Source organism: Ovis canadensis, chromosome 14, assembly GCF_042477335.2.
Source record: "Ovis canadensis isolate MfBH-ARS-UI-01 breed Bighorn chromosome 14, ARS-UI_OviCan_v2, whole genome shotgun sequence".
Lineage (NCBI taxonomy): Eukaryota > Metazoa > Chordata > Mammalia > Artiodactyla > Bovidae > Ovis > Ovis canadensis.
In genome coordinates, this window is record NC_091258.1 from 56,563,978 (window position 1) to 56,576,529 (window position 12,552).

A 12,552-nucleotide genomic window follows, 5' to 3' on the forward strand; every position below is an offset into this window, starting at 1 on the left:
ACCTGTCAACTGTGAAAAAAAGTGAAAGAAATCCAATAGGGACCAGATAAAAATCCTACAGGTTTTCAAGGGAGATTAATAGAAGCTTTTAAAAAGTGTACCTAGGTGGATCCCTCCTCGCCTGAGGGACAGGACTTTTTGGCTCTACATTTCGTAGCCCAGTCTTCCCCAGACATCTAAAATGAAATTCAAAAAAGCCAACTGTGGGTCCTCAGACTCCTAGGAGTGATTTGCTCTCATTGGCTTATTTGGTTTTCAATAATAGGGATATGGCCAAAAAGGCTGAATACACCCAGAGAGATAAACAAAAGGCCCAGATGATCACAATGGCTGTGTCCACTCTGAGACTACCATAGCAAAGGCCAGGTTTTTTAGGCCAATCTGGCCACAGTAGACCATAAGGCCCATAGGTACCCAGACAAAATCAGTGTGCTCTTCGCGGACAGAAGGGACACATTACAGTAAGATTGTGATGGACGAACCCTTTGCAAACAGCCAAGGTATTGAAAGAGGGAATGCCCCAGGCACCAGAGAGTTGGGGGGTGGGGTCGGCCTTCTTTGATGATTTCGCAATCAAAAGACTGACAGGGCCCAAGGCCAAAAATGGCTCTGCCCAGACATGGCATCTACATAAGTAATGCGGAGCCTTGGGCAGTCACTGAAATGGCAGGTCACCTGATAAAATTTCTCACAGACTAATGCAACCTTCTTGGTCTTAACCCAAAGGATGGGAAACCTTAACAACTGTAAGAAATATGCAATGGGAGTGTCAGGCAAGAGACAGGGGCACATTTTCCTGCGACCCCTTTTGTACAACATCAAGGGCTGGTTATTTCCACATTCCTTTCTGTTTGTGCCTGACTGTCCTATTTCTTTAATGGAAGGTACTTTTAAAATAAATTAAGGGCCTTGTCCCTTGAGGGACAAGGAAATCACTCTCATCATCAAAGGATATTAACATAAAATAGAAAAGAAGAAATTAAATCTATAACTGAGATAAAAGACTCAATACACCCTAAAATATAAAACATTAAGATTTCAGGCCTAATCAGAAACAAACAGATTGAGGCTCTCAGTGACTCTCTTTTAGATTTGGAAACTGAGGAAAATGGTCTGGATCTTCAAAATCATGGCTGTAATCTTTCTTAATGACTTTTCCAAAGCTCATTGTATTTCTTTTAATTTATACCTTTTTGTAGATTCATCCTCCAGTGCTTAACATCTAAGAAGGCTAAAAGGATGATGCTGACCACAGTGCCATTGCCTGGCAGTTCTCCGAACAGAGCAGGGACAGTCAGCCAAGTGCTTTACTCCTGCCCCAGGCCAGCCCGAAGTAGCTAATGATCAGTCACCGCCCTTTACCCCCTTTGAAGCATAAAACGGTAAACACCTGGAGGGAGGAATGATATAGACAAAGTAAAGGGACAAAGTAGGTGATTAAGTAGTTAATCCCACTAGGGGATTGTAAGTAGAAAAAATATGGGAGACCCTGTAAGTCTGCTTAATCACAAAACCAGGCAGGCTTGCTTAGAAACAAAACCATGCAAGAGAGGCATAAGACATACGCCCAAGACAATAGAACAATGGTGGCTTGAGACCCACATCCTGCCCAGTGGGCTCAGGAAGGTAATGACCCCTAAGACATGCTCTCTGCCCGCATAAAATACAATAATTTGTGGACCTAGCTTGACTATGTAGGGAGAAGAAAACTACCCTGCTCAACCTAGAGGAAGAGCTGATGATGGAAGCATGATGTCTACTCATGAAAGACAAAGAAGATCTTCTCCCTCTCCCCGGAGCATGGGCTCTAGAGCACATGGGTTTCAGTAGTTGAGACTCCTGGGATCCAGAGCTCAAAAGTGGTAGCACACAGGCTTAGTTGCTCCACAGCATGTGGGATCTTCCCAGGATTCCTCACCACTGAGCTACCAGGGAAGCCCCCCACTTTTCCTTTGATTATAAAACTATATAGTCCAGTAAGTTGCCAGAGTGCACCATTTCTCACCTGCCCACAAGCGTGCTATTCTAAAAAAATCACTACCTATCTACCTCTTCACTGCTCACTAAATTGTCTTCTGTGCTGAGACATAAAGAACTGTGGTACCGGAGCTCACTAGAGCCCCCAAAGATGACACAAACGGTTTCATAAGCAGTCACACACACTTGATAGGAAAGTAAGGCAAGACCAGTTCTGGTGGGTTATTAGGTAATTTTATTTTTGACCTACCAAATCCACATCTAGAAATTTATCCAAAGGAAATATTCAGCAAAGTGTGTAAAAATGCTCACCGGAGAGCTGTTGACAATAAAATTTGGAAGATGCCTTAAGAATGAAATTAATAGCTTACCCTACTTGGCACTTATTACCAGTAGATACCATGCTGAGCCTGAATAGATCAGAGGAGTCTCACATCCTTCTAAAGACCCCTGATCAGAAGATGAGACCAGGTGCTCAAAACTTAAGTACCAAATAAAGGTGTAGGGGGATGTGTGTGGCTGTGAGGGATCTTTACATGTCTTGGTATTTTCTGAACATTTTATTGCAAAATACTGTTCTCAATCAGAAATATATACTAACAAAGTTATATTTAAAAGAAAAAAAAAACACCTTGAATTCTCTGGAATTTATTTTGATGGTGCTTCTTCATGAAGTTGTTTTAAAGCCCATTTGTTTAAAACAGAACATAATCAGACCACGAAGCTTCACTGACCATTAAACATCACAAGGATACACAGATCTGAAAGACAACGTGAACTGCCCTGATCTAGTTGGCCAGATACTTCTGTGCACCTGTCTATGTGACTGTCAAGCGCAAACATGGGAGGGAAAACAGAATGTCCCCCAAACATTCTCATTTTTGTATGACTGACATCTGTAGAGTTCTTTTTAGACTAAAATGACATGGTTGGAAACCTCAGCTGAATAGCACTTGGCCATATCCACAACATGTGATTTTTTTTCTCCCCACTAGATTTAATGTGAATTCTGCACATGACATGTTTGCATCCTCACAGTTGCCCAGGAAATTCCCAATTTTCTCCAAGAGCCTCCCTTTTGAATGCCTGCACTCTTTTTAAATTTTTTAAATTTTGGCGACCTGCACAATTCCTTCCGAACTCACCTATTTTGTGTTTCTGGGTATGTCTTTTTTTTTTAATTGAAATATAGTTGACTGCAATATTATGTTTGTTTCAGGTATATGACATACTGGTTTGACATTTGCATACTTTATGAAATGATCACCATGGCAAGTCTAGTAGCCATCTGTTGCCATACAAAGTTATTACAGTATTACTGAATATATTCCTTATGCTTCATAGTCTATCCCCATGTCTTGTTTATTATATGAAAATTTGTAACCTTAATCCCCTTCACCTACTTCCTGTCCCCTGCAAAATGCCCACACTCTTCCAGCTCTGGCACAAAGCAACAAACTAAATCTTAAAAGAAACTATTCTACAAAAGCAACTAAAGCATTTCCACAGACATAAGCACTGTCTGGAGTCTCACAGACCTATGGCAAGTATCACACCTAACTAAAAGCTCATGCGCCCTGGGAAAAGCTGGCATATAGCTGTCTACTACCCAGAAAATAAAATTGTGGTAATCCTGGGTCTGGCGAGACTACCAAAGTCCCTTCTCAAACTCTAAAATAAACCCCAAACTCACAGGGCCCAGGACCTGGATTTAAACAAGACATCAGTCCACAAGGCCCTGAGTGAAAGGAACTCACACAGTCTCTGCTTGAGATTGGAGGACAAGTGCAAAAGCTTTCAAAGCATTAAACAATTTTTTTTTTAAACTGGAGAATAATTGCTTTACAATATTTTGTTCATTGGAAGGACTGATGGTGAAGTTGAAGCTCCAATACTTTGACCACCTAATGCAAAGAACTGACTTATTAGAAAAGACTCTGATGCTGGGAAAGATTGAAGGCAGGAGGAGAAGGGGACGACAGAGGATGAGATGGTTGGATGGCACCACCGACTCAATGGACGTGAGTCTGAGCAAACTCCGGGAGCTGGTGATGGATAGGGAAGCCTGGCGTGCTGCAGTCCATGGGGGTCACAGAGTCAGACACAACTGAGTGACTGAACTGAACTGAATTGATTTTGTTTGTTTCTGCCATACATCAACATGAATCAGTCATAGGTATACATATGTCCCCTCCCTCTTGAACCTCCCTGCTGCCTCCTCCCCATCCCACCCTTCTAGGTTGTCACAGGCACTGGGTTTGAGCTCCCTGTATTATCCAGCAAATTCCCACTGGCTACTTTACATATGGTAATATATATGTTTCAATGTTACTTTTTCAATTAGGCCCTTCCTCTCCTTCCCCTACTGTGTCCACAAGTCTGTTTTCTATGTCTGCGTCTCCATTGCTGCCCTCCAAACAGGTTCATCGGTACCATCTTTCTAGATTCCATATATATGCATTAATATGATATTTTTCTCCTTCTGACTTCACTCTGTATAATAGCTTCTAGGTTCATTTACCTCATTAGCACTGACTCAAGTGCATTCCTTTTTATGGCTGAGAAATATTTCTCTGTATATATCTACCAGAGCTTTTTTATCCATTCATCTGTCGATGGACATCTAGGTTGCTTCTATGCCCTGCTGCTGCTGCTGCTGCTAAGTCGCTTCAGTCGTGTCCGACTCTGTGCAACCCCATAGACAGCAGCCCACCAGGCTCCCCCGTCCCTGGGATTCTCCAGGCAAGAACACTGGAGTGGGTTGCCATTTCCTTCTCCAATGCAGGAAAGTGAAAAGTGAAAGGGAAGTTGCGACCCCATGGACTGCAGCCTAACAGGCTCCTCCGTCCATGGGATTTTCCAGGCAAGAGTACTGGAGTGGGGTGCCATTGCCTTCTCCATCTATGCCCTAGTTATTGTAAATAGCACTGCAATGAACATTGGGGTACATACATCTTTTTCAATTACGGTTTATTCAGGGTGTATGCCCAGTAGTAGGACTGTTGGGTCATATAGTAGTTTTATTCCTATTTTTTTAAGGAATCTCCACAGTGGCTGTTTCAATTTACATTCCCATTAACACTGCAAAAGGGTTCTCTTATTTCCACACATCCTCCAGCATTTATTGCTTGTAGATGTTTTGATGATGGCCATTCTGACTGACATGAGGTGGTATCTCATTGTAGTTTTGATTTGCATTTCTCTAATAATGAGTGATGTTGAGCATCTTTTCATGTGTTTATAAGCCATCTGTATGTCTTCTTTGGAGAAATGTCTGTTTAGCTTTGTTGCCTGCTTTTGACTGGGTTGTCTGTTTTTCTAGTATTGAGCTGTATGAGCTGCTTGTATATTTTGGAAGTTAATCCTTTGTCAATTGATTTATTTGCTATTATTTTCTCCCATTCTGAAAGGTGTCTTTTCTCTTTATTTATAGTTTCCTTGGAGAAGGAAATGGCAACCCACTCCAGTATTCTTGCCTGGAGAATCCCATGGACAGAGAAGCCTGGTAGGCTACAGTCCATAGGGTCACAAAGAGTCGGACACGACCGAGTGACTTAGCATAGTCCACAGTCTTGCTGTGCGAGAGCTTTTAATTTTAATTTTAAAATTTAGATTTAATTCGGTCCCACTTGTTTATTACCAATTGCTTTTTAAAAGGACAAATTGTGTAGTGCCCAAAATGCCATATGGTCATTTTTTTTCTTTTCTAAAATAAAATCAGTGAAAAGATGAGTCAACTAATAGGACTGCTGTGACAAGAAACAGAATTCTTTGAAGCATTTTTCACGATTCTGGGATTCATCCCTACACACCCTGCCTGTGCTGGAAAGCTTGGAGACAGACACCACCTTCCACCTCATCACCACTTTCTTCTCCTACATGGAAGTTTGAGATGATACAGTAAAACTCATAGAGATGGATCTGGGGCAAAGAGGAAGAGGAAAGCATTCTAGACTTGGGGAGGCCTCTCCTGGCCCCAGCTTGGGGGAAAGCCATCTCTGGGTACCTCCATCAAAGCATCTTTCTCACTTCCCACCCAGATCCTCCACTGAATTACAGAGGCCCTAACAGCTGGGCCTCTGACATCACCAGCACCTGTTCAGAGATTGACACAGGTGGGCTTACAATATCACTGCTTGCCAGAGACACATATGGCTAAGGGAGGCCAGGTACTATTTTTACTTTAAAGAGGTGAATTGTGCAGTGTATGAATATCCCAATAAAGCTGGTACTTAAAAAAAAAAAAAAAAGACGGAAGGGAGGGAAAGAATGAGGGAAAGAGAAAGGGGGAGGGCAGAGTGGGGGATAGAGAGAAAAAAAAGAGAAGGCAGACATCCAGGGATCAGGGGGTGGGGGATGCATAAACTCTAGCTATTCAAGTGTTTAAGGGCAGTGAACCAGTATCTTTGGTTTTCTCTGAAAGGTATCAAAAATAATATGCATTAATGTGCGGGGAGAGGGATGCATAGATGCACAAATACATGATAAGGTGACTACAGCAAAATGTCAACAGGAGAATCTAGGTAATGAGTATACAGGGGTTCACTGTGCCATTCTTTCAAATTTTCTACTATTTTCAAAATAAAATGTTGAGGGTCAAAAACTTTTGGCTATTCTTCCAAAAACATAACCTAAATTGACTGTAAACTTTGAGGCAAAAAAAAGGATACTAAAACATGATGCAATTTTTAAAACTCAAAGCCTGTTTACCATAGATCCTCTTTGCCTTGGATTCCTGGAGCCAACCAGCCCAGGTTCCCAACCCTTTCTCCAGGCATGTGAGAGTCTTAGCAACCAGATGTTAGTGAGCATAGGAAAGTTTAGCATGGGCTGTCCGGGTGGTCTGCTGAAGGTGCTCAAGGCCACCCTGAAGAAATCAAGCGACACTTGGCCCATTGAGCCTTACTCAGCACTTGCAAGGGATCCACAATTTCCACATTTCTCTCTTAAACAGTGAATCCAGTACCCATTGCTTTGAGATTTACCTTGAGAGCGACTGAAAAATCAACGTCCTTGGTTTCCTTCAGGCCAAGTGGAATCAGGGGAATCGTAAATGCTTCCCTAGAAGGAACAGAGCAAGCTACATGAACATCTGCATCTCGGCCACTTTGCACACCCCCAGCTTGCCCCGCCACCAGAATCCAGCTCAGGTCCCCACCCCTCTCCTCTGGCCAAGCTAGTACACATCAGTTCATTTTCCATAAAGACCACTGGGGGACTTCCCTGGTGCTACAGTGGATAGGAATCCATCTGCCAATGCAGGGGACATGGGTTTGACCTGTGGTCTGAGAAGTTTCCAGATGCCTAGAGCCCATGTCCCGCAACAAGAGAAGCCACCACAGTGAGAAACCCGCGCACCACAACAAAGAGTTGCTCCGCTCACTGCAACCGGAAAAAGCCTGCGTGCAGCATCAAAGACCAAGTGCAACCAAAAGTAAATTATTTTTTTTTAAAAAGACCACTCAGGTCATGTCCTCGTCTTTGCTGCAAAAGGAGTCCCCATCCCCTTCTAGACGACCAAGCCTAACACAGGAGGCCCCTATTAGCTGTACCCTGATTTATCCCTCCAATCACACTGCATCTCTGAATAACTGTCCCGAGGGCCTCTGCACACCAGGGTCTGTGCCTTGCGTGCTCACCGCTCTGCGGTCTGGTGCACTGTTGCCACTTCCAGCCAACCCCCCCCCCCCCCTCCTGCTCCCTTCACTGCAGTGGGTCCCACCTCTCCTGCAGCCCTCCAACCCTGGGCTCTCACGTGCCTCCTCCCATGGGGCGTATCCTTCTAGGTGTCACGGGGAAGGCCTTGAGGGCCCCATCTGACACCTAAGTGCACCTGGCTCCCAGCCCCCGGTCAGGCCCTGGCCGGCTATTTCCCCACCACCTCCTCTCCCCCCACCAACCACCTGGTTACCCCCAAAGGTCACCCTTGGCGTGGTCTCAGGGGCAGGGCCAGTGGGAAGGGAACTGGGCTCAGCTGTGTTTTGCCAACAGGGATTTCGCTCCCTGACCTGTAACAGGAGACCTCCTGGGGCTGCTCAACCCAGCCGGGGAGGAGGCCAGGAATGCAGGCGGGGTGAGTGGACAATGGGCTGTAAGCTGAAGCTGCCTCTGTGGGGGACAGAAAACAACGGGGCTGTGCTGAAAGCAGGCGAGTCCCAATGGGGTGCGTAGCTTCCCCAAGGCCTGCCAGGAAAGCTGGATCCTGCTAGAAGGAGATGAGGACAGGCCGGGCCCCTCTCTGCTGGCTTCACCCCGACGGGGCTGGCGGCTAGGTCTGCTCTTCCTGTGACCGTGCAAGAGCAGCCAGCATCCCTAGGCTCCTGGCCAGGACTCCCCACCCTCTCCATCTTGCACTAATATAACATTTTCCCATAACCTCAGGGCTCCCTGTGTTTTCCCATCTGCATGAGATTGTTTCTTCCCTGTCTACCTCATAGACGTGTGTGAAGATTAACTGTGCCAAGAAAAAAATACTGTGCTTTGAAAACAGGAAGAGGGCGGATGGAAATGCAAGATGTCATTATATATCTGCACATCTCTCTCCCCTCTTCCCCACTCCCAGAAACCAACTGGCCACTTTACAGCTGTATTGCAGTCACACAGGGGCCTTAACTGCATGTCTTTGGGCAATATGCATGAACAGCCCTGTGCTTCACGTACAGCGAGGTGGAATAAGAAACATCCTACTTCTATCACCAATGCTTGGCCCTGACTCATCTCATAGATGGAGAAAAGAATGGCAACCCACTCCAGTATTCTTGCCTGGAAAATCCCATGGACCAAGAAGCCTGGCAGACTACAGACCATGGGGTTGCAAAGAGTCAGACACAGCTGAGTATACAGCATGAGATGAGGGAAGCCGTTCACTGGCTGTACTGATTAGGTGTCAGAACTATGCTGGGAGCTCAAAGGTAAGTGAGCCAGGACACACAGCCTGGCTCATGGATGGCCACCAAGGAAGCAGAGGTTTTACCCGTGGCTCAGAAAAGCCCCTTGGGGACAGTGCAGAGGACTGTGCAGGAGACGATCAGGAAAAGCACCTTTCAAGGTGATGGAAGGTTCCCCAACATTTCTGTTTTGTTCATCTAGGGAATTATTTTCTGACTGGGTTTTCCTTTGGGCTTCCTTACCTTTTGAAAAGTCCTACTTCCCCAGACAGAAAAGTATGTAAACTGTTCTTTAGCAGTTCTCAAGGTTATTTCCTCTTAAAGATGGACTTTTGGGGACCTCCCTGGCTGTCTAGGGGAGGGGACTTCACCTTCCAATGCAGGGGGTGCAAGTTCTATCCCCAGCTGGGGACCTAAGATCCCACATGCCTCGAAGCCAAAAAGCAGAATATAATCAGCAGAAGCAATACTCTAACAAATTCAATAGAGGCTTTTAAAATGGTCCATATAGGAAAAAAAAAAAAGATGGACTTTTCCTTCCAAGGTAGCTCACCTTGGGGAGGGAGAATTTCTGAGCTCTTCTGAAGGTCGCACTTCAACATTTGGCCTCCCACAAAGACTCTCTAAGGGATGCTTCTGAATCAGAACATTTCTTTCTCAAATATTCAATGGGAGACATTTCCAAAGTATCTCAGTTATACCATCCCCTCAGGGAACTTGCAAAAGTCTCATGATCTTTGCTGGAAAAGGCAGCTTATTACATGTTTCTGTAATCTTATCAACAGAATGACTCAAAGTCAGATCGTGTGCGTGGTGCTGAGGTGGAGAGGGAAGAAGATGGGGCTTCCTGAGCCCCACCTGGCAGGCTGACTCTCAGAGCTGACCACAGCTACCCTTCCAAGGCCTCTTCAAGACAGAGGCATCACCCAGGCTACGTGACAGGTGCCATTTCCCTGCCTGAACCCAGCCACAAGGCTCTCCAGTAAAACTGCGGCCCAAGTGGCCCCAGGACAAATAAATGCCTTCTTCTCCAACTGGTCAGGTATCTCCAACAAACTCTACAGGTTCTCTTTAACTCCTGCACCTTGCTCAACTCCAAACCAGATCAAAGCAGGGTTGGCTACACCCTGGGGCCTATCTGTGTTCCATCCCTGATGCAGGCATTTCCCAAGGCTCAGAAAGTATCTGACAGAAGCATTGCCCCTACTTACTCTGTGTTCTGATAGACTCCTACTGAGATGTTGAGCCCCTCCAGCTCTTCCTTGAGCATCTGCAGGTCTGAATTCAAGAAGCTCAGTTCCAGGCGCACCTGCTCTCGTACCTTTTGGTTTGTGGCTGCTCTGTTAAAAAGAGAAAGGGGGAGAGAAGCAACTTCAGCCAAGCATTCCCCAGTGGCCAGTTGAGCAGATACCCCACCCCTGTCCCTGTAGGGAAGCTCTGGGGGTCTGCCTGCAGATGGAGGTGCCAGCTGTGATCAGACAAGGTGTCTCAGGGAGGCCGGGAACCTGCTCCATTTTGAGCCACATCTGTCCATACAGGGACCTAGGATTTAGCCAATGACATTGAGCTGCTTAACTTGAATTCTGTAAGAATTAGCCTTGAGAAGAAAAAAAGAAGTTGCTCTTAGTCACCTGTAAGGGACCATAAATTATCTCCTTAAAAGGGAAAAGATGAGAAAAGAGAGGGGGTGGGTAACATTCCCCAGCTCAGCCTATGATGCTGATATTACCCTGATTCAAAACCAGGGGAAACCATCACAAGAAAACTAATCAGTATCTTTCATGTATATATATGTAAAAATCCTCCACAAAATATTAGCAACCTGAACCTAGCAACATATACAGGGGACCAAGTGGGCTTTATCCCAGGAATGCAAGGTTGGCTTAATATCTGAAAATCAATTAATGTAACATACTATAGCAACAGAATAAGGGACCAAAAAAAAAAAAAACAAACCATCACCTCAATAGATGCAGGAAAAAAAAGCATGTGATAAAATCCAACACAGATTTATGGTAAAAATCCATAACAAGCTAAGAATAAAAGATAATTTACAAAGCTTGATAAACAACATCTATAAAAACCCACAGCTAATATCATATTAAAGATGAAAGATTGATGCTTTCCCCCTTATGATCAGGAGCAAGGCAAAGATGTCCATTTATGCTACTCTTATCAACACCATATTAGAGATTCAAGCCAGTAGCAATAAGGTAAAGAAAGGCATCTAAACCGAAAGGAAAAAGTAAAACTTTATTCACAGCTGACATAATCTTGCATGCATAAAATCCCCAGGCACCCAAAAAACAAATACTGGAACTAATAAATTTAGCTAGGTCAAAATACAAACATCAAATTTACTTCTATATACCAGCAACAAGAAATCTTAAAATGAAATTAAGAAAACAACTTCACTCATAATAGTATCAGAAAGAATAAAATATTTAGGAATAAAATTAAGAAAAGAAGCAGAAGTCTTACACACTGAAAACTTCAAAACACTACTGTGATATTAAACGGACAGACATTTCACATTTATGGACTGGAAGATTCACTATTGTCAAGACGTCAGTTCTCTCCAACTGATCCATCAATTCAAATCAATTCCAATCACGGACTTTCCTGGCGGTACAGTGGATAAGAGTCCACAGGCCAATGCAGAGGACACGAGTTCGATTACTGGTTGGGGAAGATCCCACATGCCGTGGAGGAACGAAGCCTGAACATCACAACTACTGAGCCCTCGCTCTATACAGCCTGTGAACCGCAACGACTGAGCTCACGTGCTGCAACCACTGAAGCCCCTGCGCCTACAGCCTGCGCTCTGCAGCAAGAGAAGCCACTGCAATGAGAAGCCCGTGCTCTGCAACCAAGGGTAGCCCCTGCTAGCCACAACTAGAGAAAGTCCCAGACACAAAGACCCAGTGCAGTCAGATAAATAAGTGCAGTCAAGATAAACTTAAAAAAAATTGAAAACAGCAACTCCAATCTAAACCATAGTAAGCTTTTTAGGAGAAACTAACAAACCGATCCTAGAATTTATATGGAAATGCAAAGGACCTAGAAGAGCCAAATAATTTTGAAAAAAAAAAAAAAAAAAACAAAGTTGAGGACTTATGCTATCTGCTTTTAAACTTACTATAACGCCTCAGTAATCAAGACAACGTGGTACTGGCATAAGGATAGGCCATGGAACAGAACAGAATCCAGAAGTAAATTTTTACATTTAAGGTAAATTGATTTTGACAAAGGTGACAAGAAAAGTCAAGGAGCAAAAGCCTTTCTGACGAGTGGTGCTGAAGCAGTTGGACGTTTCTGGGCATGTCAGTGTCCCCAAGGCCACCCCTAGAGTCAGTGAGGGTGGGACTTGCGTGGCTCACGATGCAGTTGTGCTCACTGCTCTTATTTATTACAGCGAAAGGACATTCAGCAAAATCAGCTAAGGGAAAGGCACATGGGGTGAGGTGTAGAGGAAACCGGGCACAGGCTGCTAAGAGTCCTCCTTCCCAGAGGGGTCCCACAGGACACGCTTAATTCCTCCAGCAAAGGGTTGTGACAACGTGTGTATAAATGCTATCATCCAAGGAAGATCACCAGGGTTTGCTGGGGGTTGGTCAGGTAAACATCCCTGCCTAGCATGTTCCAAAATTTAAGACTCCAAGAAGGAAACCACATGGTTTGTCCGCCT

At 44.6% G+C, this 12,552-nt stretch overlaps 1 protein-coding gene across 2 annotated transcripts in view; it reads right to left on the bottom strand.

Moving 5' to 3' along the window:
* RHPN2 (rhophilin Rho GTPase binding protein 2) overlaps window positions 1-12,552 on the bottom strand; it is a 70,882-nt gene that overhangs the window by 28,465 nt on the left and 29,865 nt on the right. For both annotated transcript variants that reach the window (XM_069549002.1, XM_069549003.1), the window contains exons 3-4: window positions 10,076-10,204; window positions 6,963-7,038 (exon numbers count right to left, since the gene is read on the bottom strand). In XM_069549002.1, coding sequence (XP_069405103.1) covers window positions 6,963-7,038; window positions 10,076-10,204 — 205 coding nt within the window. The remainder of the gene's footprint in view (window positions 1-6,962; window positions 7,039-10,075; window positions 10,205-12,552) is intronic.